Source organism: Catharus ustulatus, chromosome 4 (genome assembly GCF_009819885.2).
Source record: "Catharus ustulatus isolate bCatUst1 chromosome 4, bCatUst1.pri.v2, whole genome shotgun sequence".
NCBI classification, from domain to species: domain Eukaryota; kingdom Metazoa; phylum Chordata; class Aves; order Passeriformes; family Turdidae; genus Catharus; species Catharus ustulatus.
The window spans coordinates 14,634,461-14,647,629 of record NC_046224.1 but is presented as its reverse complement, the minus strand read 5'-3'; the positions used below and the strand labels follow the sequence as shown (position 1 = coordinate 14,647,629).

The window sequence follows — 13,169 nt, the reverse complement described above, 5'->3', positions numbered from 1 at the left end:
TGGAATTTTGTCTTCAGTTGTGAACATGTGATTGCTAAAATTGATCTGAGAATTAGATTAGTTTATTGTGAATAAACAAAAATAAATGACTATGTAGTGAAAGGTTATTTGGCAAAGATTTAAAAGTTCAGTTAGCTTAGTTAAAATGTTTAAGTCTGTGCCTTAATAAACTTACTGTGAGGACTGAAAGGAAGATAACTTTATTAGGAAGTCATAGAGGATTGGTTATAAATTGAAATAGTGGAACATCATCTTCTGAAACAAGAATCTGATACTGTGTGAATGCCTTGACCATTATTTTGTTAGTTTTATTTGATCTTTCAAAAAAAGCAGTGGAATGCCTGTTTCATTAAGCAAAATGTTGAAAGCTCTGTAAATGAGAGTAGTCCTGCATTATCTTGGTGATAAGCAGTAGTATAAATGTCTAGGCTACCTGGTTGTGGAGAATTGGATTAATATAAATCCAGAAAGAAAAAAAGGAGAAAAAAAAATTAAGAAAAGTTTAATTTGAGTAGATTTTATTGTTGCAGTTGCCAGTCCAGCCCAGTAATCTCTAGCTACCCAGCTGATGGTGATTTCCACAATGACAATATTTTTTATGATAATTCTGTGATTAAAAAAGAAAAAAAATAAATATCCTTTTCCTTTCTCTTCATACCTTTCTTTTGTGTTTGATCCCAAATGTTTAGTAGTGCAATTTAAATAGATGAGGTATAATTCGAGCCTTTTAATGCATCAGATCTGAAAAAATTACGCTTATTTGAACATCTGGTTAGACAAGTTTAATGATCTAATTAATTATTTGGGACAAGGATATGACGTCTTGCTGCTTTTTGACCTGTAATTTTTGGTTCTGCAGTTCTTACAACTCATGTTTTGCACCTCTTCAGCTGTCTCTGGGTCTAGAGAAGTGTGTTGAAGTAAATTCAATGTATTCAATAGCCAGATTTTCTTAAGTAATAATCCTCTGATTTTCAATTTTTCTGGTATAAGACAATACTTTGATGTACTGTATTGTCAAGTGTTTATGCAAAAGCATCCCTTGGAACTGACTGTAACTTTTAAATGTTTTAACATGCTTAAAATATTCCATTATCCTGTGTCATGCTTATCCATGTTTTGTTGCTTTTATAGATTATCTTTCTCAAGGGATAGATCTGTCTGGAATAGAAGTAATTGAAAATGACCTGCTTTTTATTGCAAGAGCTCGTCTTGAGGTGGAGAGCCAGGCTAAAAGGTTGCTTGAGCAAGGTGTGGAGACTCAGGTAAAATACACTTTGTTCTTTACTTCCTTTCAAAAGTAAAGTGTAAAAGATCTTGAGCTTGATTTCTTTTGCTTTGTGTAGCACTCTCCAGTGTAAATTAAACAAGAAAGAAGTCTTATGTGAGAAATTCTCACATATGACAGTATTCAAATAAATTAACAAAACTGGTCTTGCACAGTATTTGCAAGAATAAAATTTTGCAGGATGTGACTGTAATTTGGAAGAAAGTAGGTGAATGGTAAACACTGTCATAAAAGCTTGGTGCATTCAACACCATATACAGCAGTGCCAATGTTGCCAAGTTTTATAGAGAAATATGAAAAATGCAGTTTCTTAAAACTCTAACAAGATTTCTGCATTTTAGCTGTGCAGAAATATATTGAAAAGATTTGAAAGATTTGCATTAGAACTTTAAAGAACAACTTAAACTTTGAGACAACTATTCGCTGCAAGGAAATCAATAACTTAATATAGGTATAAAATATGTATATAATGTATAATTACATTAATTCATATTAAATGTAATCATGGACATCTTAATAATCTGACGACATCTATTAACTGTTTTCTGTATATTTAGTGCTATTTTCTTGCCTTTGTAATATTCAATGTTCTTTTGTCTATACTTTTTAATATTCTTCAAAACCCAAAGTATTTTAAATGCTCATTGCCAGAGTAAGAGGAGAAACCTGGTACAAGTTTCTATCAATTTTGGATCTTAAATTAGAGAACAAAGAGGCTTAGAACAAGATATTTTTATGTTGTTTCTTACCAAGTGTTAAACTTCTCTGTAAGTCAATATAGCATTTGTTGGTACTGTTGAAGATTGACATGAAAATAGAACATATACAGAATATAAAGCCTATTGAATAAATTGGTTTGATTAAACAGTTGAGGATTAAAATTATTGGTATGTCTCAAACTTTTACTTAGATCTGTCATTTCAACTGATTTTCTGCAGTAAGATGTCGTGGTTGTGGTAAATACCTTTGACTATTGCTGATAACAAAGTGGTAGGAAAAAACCACCCCATTTTTCACTTGATTACTATTCCAGTGTTGAATCTTCTGGCTATTTGAGCATGTTGCCAAGCTGTGATTGCACTTTTTGCAAGCTATGAAGCATATACGTTATTAAATAAAGATTGACTGAAGATAGGGCCTAAGAAAAAGCAAGTGGGCATTTATTTTAAATGTAGCAAAAGTCTTCATCAGTGTGAACTCCTTCTAGTTTTTCATGTCAGATTTGACCTTCTCTGATAATTTTCTCTTCATATTAAGTGCTAAAATGGAACTGACAAAGAAACCCTGGGGAAATCAATCCCACTCCACCTGAAAAATAGACAGATTTATTAGGTGTTCCAGGCTGTCTCCAGGTAATCAAGAGATTATTAAAGTATATACCTGTTGGGCTTTAGCCAGGAGCCTGTTTCCAGCCAATGGAAGAGTGTTTGGAAGAAAAGTATTAGTGCTTAGTCATACCAGAAATGGGGATGTTTTCATGAGGAGGTGTTGGGTTATGCATCACAGGTTTGTTGTTGGATATGATTTGTGAATTTAATGTTGAGAACAGTAGTTTGCTTTGGAAAACATGCAAGCAAGCATTGCCCAAGAAATCTAGAATTTGAAGTGTGACTAGTGAATAGCATGTCTTTGATTCCTGTTATTGTGTTTTATTGACAAGCTGATTTACATCTTTGCCTTCCAACCCCTGAGATTTCCTTAGAGGACCTGGGACCTTCATCCCATCTCCTGCATTAGGTACTATAGAATTCCTCAGATGAGCTATCCTCCTGTCAGTATGTATTCTGGTAGCTGTCTGTACCTTTGTGAACAGTGCATCTGTATTTATCCAGGTGGTTCTTCAGTTATTTGATATTCATATTTGCAAATGCCGTTTTAGTTCCCGTGTTTTCATCTGCTGTGTAAATAATACATGAGATCAATTGCCTGTGTAAGAGTGAGCTGTATTTCTATATTTCATGTAGCACTTTCCAGCAACGCCTTAAGAGAAAAACTACCCTTAGGTCTTCGTTTTAGAATATTTCAGTGTCCACCTGAAGAGAAGCAGAAAGTGGAAATGCATTTTTAAAATTAAGAGTGGAAGTATTTATTTTTAAACAAAAGTCATTAAAATTTGTTCACTGTCCTCTCTAGAATTCACGTTTTTTTCAGAGATGCTACTAGAAGTTACTCTGACAAAAAGGAACAGAGCTAAAAAGTCGAAACTGCTCCTTTTATCATTTTTATACATCCTGTTAGTTTTGGATAGAGACTATTTTTGTTATTTTTTTTTGTTTATTTAATGATGTATGTCACATGCTAATGAACTGTGCACAGATTCCCCAAGTAATGTTGAGCAGTAGCACATGAAAGTCGATGCTTATACCTAAGTAATGCATTGTCTTTTTCTGTTCAGGGTAATTCGTGTTTTTATGGCACCACCACTGTGGTGTTTGTGTATTTCTCAGAAAAAATGAAATCTCTTCCCCCTCTGGAAATGTGGCATTAGCCATTGACTGCTTTAGAAGTGAAACCTTCCACTCCTGTTCCTGGTGGAATCTTAAAGCTGCCATCTGGGTATAAACTAGAAGTGTCTGTCAGCATGTCCAGACTTAACAGGCTCTCATAGAGCTGCAAACCACACTTACCTTCCTAATCCTTTTAGAAAGAGTAAGTTCTCTTTGCTATTGTTGACAAAAGTAATGCAAATAATAGTAAACCTGACCACACAGGTACCAGTGGCAGCAGGCAGGTTTCTTATTGTTCTGTATGCTTTGTTAGGCACTTCTAGTGTAGATAGCACAGATAGATAGCTTTTCATGACCCACAGAACAATTTAAAGAAAATGTATTCTAATCCCATCTTTATTTCTAAATGCCTTGTTAGCTTTCCTTCATACTGTAAGCAAGCTAATGGCAGATAGCATAGGAAGCAGGAAAGATTGCTTTAGCAGAAATGCATCAAGAACTTGATTAGAAGCCACCGTTCTAACAGAAGGACCAGCAATGTTTTCTGCTTTAAAAATTTTAAAAAGAGATATTTCGGCATCTTACAACCACCTGAAACATTCCCATAATTTCTTTTGCTCCCGTGATGAACCCTAGGCTGAAGAATCTAGATTAGCTCTTGGTACTACTTCATCCATGTTTTCGACAGCAATATTATGCAAATCAGATCTGAATAATAAGAAATTACTAAGAAAAAGAGAAATTTGTTGAGATTATCATAGCTCAGCTCCAGGTGGAACAGTTTTTCCAGACACAGTTTTGTGTCTGCTATACTTAAAAATGAGAAAACTTCCTCTGCAACTTAGCTCATGCTTCAAACCCTTCCTGCTGTATATCACCATGCTTGGTGTGGGACTTACAACCAGGAATAACCAAACTTAGCTCCACCTGGTAATGGCAACATTGGTAGCTTTAGGAGCCAGGCTGTGTGTGTGCAGAGAAGAGCTGCATTTCCATCTCTCCATCCCTTTAAAAGGTAACCTTAGTTCTGAGCTAGGTTCGGTGCTTTAAACAGCAGCTATGGTTCTCTGTGTAAGAAGGATGGATTTTTGTATGTGTGAAATATTTTAGGAACCTGTGTTCTTGCTTGTGACTTTACTGATACAAATTGTATTAATTAGGATATAGGTTGTGAGGTATCAACGGTATCATTAAAGATTGATTAAAATATAAATGTCTACTTAGGTCTAGCAGGATGTGGTATAGAAATGAGACCAGAATTCAAATTCCCCTGAGTTTGCACTTTAAACAGTTTATCCTTCTGTGTGTTACAGAAACATTCTGTATCTGTGACCACAGCATAAAAATTTTCCTTCCTTGTCTCCTGGAGGAACCTGTAGATGTCTGACTAGTTGTGGGGTGTTTTTAAAATTCATTTTGTTTTGTTTTCATTGGTTGGTTGGTTTGGTTTTTTGTGAGGTTTTTGTTGTTGCTGGTTTTTTTGGGATTTTTTAAGTTTTGGAGAAATTCTGTGGTGTTTTATTGTCCAGTTTTATTGTCCAGTGGACAGATCCATGCCTAGCATGGATCTGGAGAGAGTAAAATTCACTGATAAGTCATTGAAATTTTTCTGGTGATCATGTAATGAAATGTCTTAATCATGTTAGAGAAAGAAAAACATAGGTGTAAGCCTAGTAAGTATCCTTTGTTAAATTGGGTGTGTTGGTTTTTTAAAAATACATTATTTATATTTTTCCAAAGTGAAGAACTTTGCTAATTATAACCTTGCAGAATAAAGATGAGGGGGAAATAACATAGAGAAATAAATCCTAAACTCTACTTCTGACACTTACACAAATGCTGAATTTTTATACACAGGATAAATAGCTAAACAGTAGGATCTGAACAAAAAATCCTTAGTTATTCACATGTAACATCTTTGTTGTTATATTGGGTATATTTGGAGGCATTTTGAGTTTTTCATATAGTAATTCATCAAGAATTTGTTTTTTGAATTATTCTGTTTCACATTCTTTTTCGTCCTGAACCTTTCCTCTCAGTTGTTGTTTCTGGAACAAGTACAGGGGTTTTTTAACATTAAAAAATACTTACTAGATGTATATGCATAAGTGTTCTTGACTAATGCTGTTTAGTGCCTGAGAAGAGTGATGGGAGGATGAAATGTCTGCATAATTAACCAGTTGTCTGGAGGTGATTATCTAGGAGTCCCTCAATTTATCTCGGTTCGGGGTTCCCTAAGCTAGGTGCTTGTGTAGTACATCTTGCAGTGTTGTGGCAAAATTAGTGAAATTAATCTGAGATCTCTCACAGACCAGCATTTAATCTCCTGTTAAGGATCTCTGTTAGGTCTTGTTTCTTATCCCCCAAGGGATTGCAGGGGAAAGTATGTGCATAATTGACCAGTTTTCCAGACACAATCATCAAGAAGTTGCATAATTTATTTCATTTCAGGGCCTTCTGAGCTGAGTGCTTATTTACCACAGGGTTATGGCAAGATTGGTGAAATTATTCTTAAATCAATCATAGGTCAGTGTTCATTCTAAGGTCAAGGATCTTAAGCAATACCTGCAGTTACTATCCTGTGACAGCATTTTGCAGTCATGCAAATGCATGTCAAGGTGTTTGATATGTTCAGATATTAAGAATGATGGGCACTGGGCTCCATTTATCACTTTTTTGATGAATCATAGAAAAATATGATAATGTTGCATTTTCTAATTGCTTCTAATTATTACTGCCAAAAGTGTGGGTGGCTCTTGGGGTATGACTGTCTGGACAGGGTCCTGTGACCTTGAGTTTCTCAGTTTCTTTCAATCTTGCCTACTTTAGCAAGAGTATGTCTTGCACTGAAACATCCTTTTTTCTAGATTAGTTCATGTTATTTAAACACTTTGATTTAAATCAAAGTATGCCTGCTGTTTTTTGCTGGTTTAGTGTCATCATCAAATGAATGCTTCATTGTGAAATGGACTGGCAAGTGCATGAATATGCTTTTCTAAAGTTGTCAGCTCTGTGGAGATGTGCTTGACTGTAGAACAAAGTCTAATGTTGTAGCACTGTGCCCTGGGGTTGTGTAGGGGCCTCTGTAAGGTTCAGTTTTAGATCATTTAGCTTAGAATCTGTTAGATTAACCACGTTGATGTACTGTGCTAGTCAAAAGCACAATTTTAGTTTCCAGATGTTTTTGCCCACCCTTTGCTGCTTTTTCATATTAGCTATCATATTTTGTCATACCTTTTAAATAACACAAGCCTTATGCACTTCAGCATGTCAGTGGGATTGATTGCTGTTGTCACTGCATAGGTGTGCATAATTACAAAATTATCATTAGAATAGCAAATAAAGTGGAAAAAAAAAGAGAAAAGAACCCCTCCAATCTGGCTTATAGCCATTCATCATTTTATCCATATCCTGTTGGTTACCCTCATGAAAAGCCTGGAATGACTGTAGTTAAAATGCTCCTTGAGTATGCTTTTTTAAGTAAAAAAAGAAATCATTGCTTCTTTCTTTTTTCATTTCCTTTCCTTTTTATTTCATTGTTTATTTCTATCTTGGAAGCTAGGAATCTAACCTCATTACCTTCAAAAATTTAACCAATATAGAACACTTTGGGCAGTAGTTATTATATTTCCTTCTTATACCACTATCTTGATTCCCTGCAGGAGATCCTGATGGAAACGAGACTGAGACAGTTATTTTGTAATGAAATGGTTGACTGCAGTATGATATAGAAATAGAAGGCATTTCTGATTATTCAGTTTGAAGTCAATTATTTGAATCTAGAATAAGAATACTAAAGTACTATCTGTGAAGAGGAAAATTTGAACTTGCTTGCTACTTTTGGCATAAGATGAGGGTGGTAGCTATAGTTGACTTTAAATCATCTATTTTTGTTTAGTGAAAATGGAGTATGGAATCCAAAGCTTTTTAATTAAATTCATGTTAACCACTCATTTTACTTCTTCTTCTAATTCTAATGTAGACAGAGAAGACTTATTCCAACATGTTATAGCTGTCACATTGGCTTTTGCTGTGAAAGATCACAATGGCATTTGAGTCTGTTTAATTAAAATCTTGCTAACTTATACTGTTTCTATCCTTTCTTTTAGAGTAGCTCTGTATACATATGGAAAGTTTTCACTTAATGCGTTTAAATGTCTTTACAAGTTTTGCTCTATCCTAACCTTTAAGTTTCTTTTTCTTAGAAATATATTCATGTTGCATTATTCAATTTTATTTTTCATCTTCGGTCTTAGGGTTAAGGTTTTCATGATCTTGTTAACGTGCTAAATCAGATTCCTTCATCTGGCCATCTGGTGTATGGCACTACTGAAGGAGTTTTCTACAAATCTAAATTGTTTTTTTCCTTGAACTATTCTGTTAAGATGTGATACAGCAATGTATGGCTCATCTAACAACCAAAAAATACCTTCCAAGTATGTGTTAGTTATATCCTACATCTGAACGGTAAACTTCATGGGGATTAACCAAACCTTATAATATTTTCCCTTTACTATTCTGGTCTAAAAGGAGTTTGTTTTATCTTAAAGTATGATCTAATGGAACTGAAGTGTTAGCCATGCCTCAGTAATTCAAAATCACCAAGCTAAACACTAAGCATGATTTTATACCTCTGAACTATGGATTAAAATAAACCACAGATTTCTCGGCAACATAATCGGCTGATACTGATATAACCTAGAATATCCTTTCAGTTTCCATAGGAACAGATGATAGAATGTTTTGGATCTTGGAATAGCTAAAATGAATGTCTGACTTCAATATAGTTCACTTTTACTTTGCAGCTTGCGACCTCTGCATGTAAGGGCTAAAAAAGTGCATTAAAAAAGGATGGTAGAGTATTGATATAACATATATTAAAGTGCTTTTAGGAGCAGTAGCAACAATAATAACAAAAAATAGTATTGCAAGTAAAAATAAGGTATTTCTATGCATAATTCTTTAAGTGTTAGCTTAAGGGTATTTTATTATACAAGTGCAAAAGGTGTTTTCAATTTCCCTTTCATAGGGAAAGAGAACCATTAATTATTCCTTTGGGTTAATGGCTCATTTATTAAATGTTTTACAACAGCAACAAAAAAATCTGTCCTGTTGGTCATCTCTAAATTTCATGTCCTGTCATTGTTTAATCTCACTGTATTACATTGTCTTAGTTGTATTTTCTGATTGAAATCATTTGTAGAACACAAGAAAACTTCATGTTGCCAGAAAGAAAAGATCAGCAAAGTTTAAATGGAATATGTAGTGTTTTATTTAGGTGACTATAGCAAAAAATGATTTTTGAAGAACAGGCAAGGAAACATGCCAGCTGGACTACCTGTTTTATTAGATGTTTGACACAGCTTTAACAGGTCATGTTGCTGCATCAGAGGAGATACGTTTTGAGTGTAAAAACATTAGCATTATTTATTTATCTCTTTGTGATAAATGGATATGTAACTCCAGTATTGATGTAGAGGGGAAATATGGAGATCTTGTTAACAAACCATTAGGAATCTGAGTGCCCATAACCTGAAGTGTTGTGCATGCAGGTAGAAGTGATAGGGTGTAACTGATTGTTCAGCACCAGTACTGAACAATCTTGCTCTTTTCATTTTTTGTAAGTAATTTAAGGTACAGCATGTTCTCCATTTAAGATATATGATGCTTAAACATTTTGTATGAGGAAATCAGGATGGTGCTGAAAGTAAAATTAAAAAAAGAAGGAAGCAAAATGGCAGAGATAACATGTTGTGATAGTTTTTCTTTTCAGTGAAATGGGTTTTTGAGAGAATTGAGCTGCATTGTGCTAATGTAGTTCAAATAGTAACTTTTTTCAAGTATCAGTATTCCAAGACTATTTTAACTGCCATTAATATAGAAGACTTGTGAGAGCTGTAGTTATTGGAACATATGGGCAAGTTCAATAGCAACATTTTGAAAATAGAAGGATTTTTAAATAAAAGTAATATCTAAGGCTTTCCTGCTCAGTATTAGAATATTGTTTGCTCTTGTAAATGTGTGGAAGATCCTCTGTCACATGTTACTTTCTGAATATTGATTCTTTTTCATTAACTGTTTAAATTCCAATTCTGCAACATCCTTTGGAAAATTACTCATGAAGTGTGTAGTAAGTGTTTTAGGCAAGTATTAGCAAAGCTCATTCCACAAGTTGGCAAATACAAAGAAGTTCTGAAAGACAAGAAGTAAGCAGGTAGGTTCTAAACAAGTATTTGAGTTCACAAGTTTCTGTGCTTTAATGATTAGACAACACTGGCCCTTCTTAACCAACACTGACCTTGTTTCATGAAAATGCTTTTTTCACCTGTATGAAATTAACATTTTTTCTTAAATCCTGGAAGCATCTATTTTCTCACCCAGTAATGTATTCAATTGTAATTATTCATTTGTTGAAATATTTTCAGGTCAAGTAGAAAAAACATTGTAAAATCAATGTAATTTTTAGTTCTTCAGCAGAACGTTTTCAGGTGTGGGGGTGAGCACAAGGGACTCACTAATTGGTCATGAAAGGGCCTCTTGCCTTCCGTCCACCGTCTTTCCCAGTTAGCAGCTCTTGCTGGGTGTCTGCCTCCCCAGCTCTGGGCTGTCCCATGGCTGTGCAGCTGTGCAGCAGTCTCACCTGCGTTCACTCCACTGCCAGTTCTGATGAACTCCTGCAATATTCAGAATCAGGTTCAGGCCTTAAAAATGTAAAGATTTTTATGTACTAAGTATTGAAGTTATGAAGTGCTTTTTAGTAGAACACACAAAATGCACAGGTTTCCCTTTTTGTGATGAGGCAGTATGGGGAGGTACTGTGTTATGATATATTTAGCGACTATTGTTTTGTAAAACCTTCAGATTAGTTTGAGGTTAGAGAACATTTTTTCCTGTCCTTTGGATTTTTGTTTTCTTCAAATCATATTAAAGCAGAGAACTGAGATATAAAGTGGTCATTGTTTCCTAGATTTGGATCATCAGACTGTCTCCACTAGGGTGGTGGCAATGGCAGCAGCTTCCTCTGCTGTACCCCCATGTCCATGGTTAGGGCATACAGCTGTGCTGCCTTCCTCCATCCTTCAGCTGGATGCCATTACACTGCCTTTCCCTAGGTTTCAAAATGCTGTCAAAAGCGTCCAAATTAAGAAGTACTCTCCCACTGGACATCTTGCTGTATTACTTCTGTTCATTTCCAGTCTGTGACCCTAGCTGAGCCCACCAGCTGCCATCTGAGAGCCCTGTATTTGTATCTGAAATACTACTGCAGATCAGCCCATGGCCCGGTGAGCCCAGCAGAGCTGGGAACTGCCACCTCCTTTGCTGTTAGTGTCCCCTGAAGCTGCTTGGGGAGGTGTTGGCTCAGGGCTTTGGGTGACTTGGCCAAGGGTGTGATATTTCTTGTTGATCTGTTAGCACTCCTGACTATTAATTGTGCGTCTGCTGGACACATGTTCCACAGAGTAGTCTGCAAAGCAGACAGCCCCAGTGAGATGTTGTCAGCAGCAAATGGAGCATGAAACATTTATTTTTCCCTTCCCTCAGTGGCAGGTAGTACACCGTGGTGTAAGGAATTCATAATTAGTTGATATGAGGCACAGGCTCAAATGTACTGCCTTTAAGCAAATATTGAAAACAGAAGAAAGCAAGAGACTGCATTTTCAGGAGAAACCTGCTTGGACAGACACATGTATATTTAATCAGTCTTCAATAATTCATGTAATATTAATGTGAAGCATATGGTAATACAAGAGTTTAGTAAAATGGTTTTGGCTGAAATTTTAACTTATAATTGGGAGTTGTTGACTTTTATATCTTAAAATTCTTTTAAAAAGGTAGAATTAGCTTAAGTAAATTATTTAATATTACTACAACAATGTGTGTTATGCATATTTAACAGAAAATAGTTTGGTCCTTAAAGTCACTAAGCTTCTTTAACTAAAAACTGTGTCTGATTTTGCACAGTAATTTTGTGCCATGACCTCTTTCAGTGCCTTTCCCAGAGAATCCATTGCTATCAAACTGTCATTTTTTTCCTTTACTGGTTTTCTTATGACTGCTTTATGTTTGATAGTCTGATTTTTTTTTAAAAAACAGCTGCAACAAATAGCATAAAATGCAGATTAATTTTATAAAAACAGTAAAAGAAAGGGAGACATTGGTAATGTTACTTAGTTTTCTAGGTTTCATAACAGTTTATATGATAGTAATACTTTATTAAAATTATTAAGTTAAATCTGTATCTTTCTAACTTGATCTTGTTTTGTAATACAATAAAATTCATCAAGTTTTCATTTAAGGGACTTCAAAAAAACTTTGGTAGCAACTCGTTTAGAAGCTCTTTAACCAAGTGCGGCATTTATTTGTGTACAATAAGGATTGTTTGAGCAATTACTTGAATAATCAGTAATTTACATCTTGAAACAGGCCCAGCATTTCTGCTGGGTAAACATGTTGAAATCATGGAAGAAGGGAAAACATAGTCATCTTTGGAGACATCTCATGCAAAAAATGCAGATGTGCTGGTCCACCTCATTCATTTTTCAGAGCTGTAGTTTTTCCTCTTGCACGATGGGCTTTCCAGAATGAAAGGCTTGTTAAAGAGGGGGGAGTGATGAATTCCTCAGTGAATACTGTTGGGACGATGGGACTGCACAAGAAACACCTGGCATACATTTTTAGAAGCCCACAGTTTAGGATTAATAGAGATAACATAGTAGCAGAAATAGTCATGAGAGTGTTTTGTCTAATCTAGGCAGAATGAATTCGTCCCACAACCTGTGCCTTGTGCTGTTTGCTGAGCCTTGCTGGGGCTGCGCTGCTGTTCTACCTCTGTTTCTCTGACTGAACAGGAGTGCAGAGAGTGCCAGGGGCGAGAGGGACAGCGTGTCCGTGATTGATCCTGCTGCTCTTGGTGACAGAGCATGCATCTAACAGGGTACTGGGTGCTGATACACAGTGCCTCTCCAGAGCTCAGATGGAGCTTTGTGCAAGTCTTCCCCTCCAAGACTGGGGATGAAGGGAGAGTCGAAGATTAACTCCTTTCAGTCTTTTCCCCTCCTTCCTCCAGCACTGTATATGAGCAAAGCTAAAACCCATATGCATTTGGGAAGCAATGTATGCTGTAGTAGGAGTTACCGGCAAGGAGGATGGGAGGGTGCCATATGTTCTCCTGCACTGCAGGTTTTACTCTTTCCTGGAGATTTGTTCTAAAATCCTATTGATTTCTTGTCCAAAAAATTTAGTTGTCTTTTGTACTTGATCATTTTGTACTTGATCAGTATTATAGAAGATCTGGCTTTTCCTACTTAGTGTTGCTATCCTTGTGTTTATTGGGGTGTATGTATTGACTTATTTGAGAAAAGCCTGAGACACTTTGCTCCTTGTTATTAATGTTAGATGAAGGATTTTCCTGAATTCAGATCTAGGTCAGTATT

At 35.6% G+C, this 13,169-nt stretch overlaps 1 protein-coding gene across 2 annotated transcripts in view; it reads left to right on the top strand.

Annotated features, from left to right (window-relative positions):
• Positions 1 to 13,169, top strand: part of COG5 (component of oligomeric golgi complex 5) — a 175,745-nt gene that overhangs the window by 72,001 nt on the left and 90,575 nt on the right. For both annotated transcript variants that reach the window (XM_033057501.2, XM_033057502.2), the window contains exon 7: positions 1,135 to 1,265. In XM_033057501.2, coding sequence (XP_032913392.1) covers positions 1,135 to 1,265 — 131 coding nt within the window. The remainder of the gene's footprint in view (positions 1 to 1,134; positions 1,266 to 13,169) is intronic.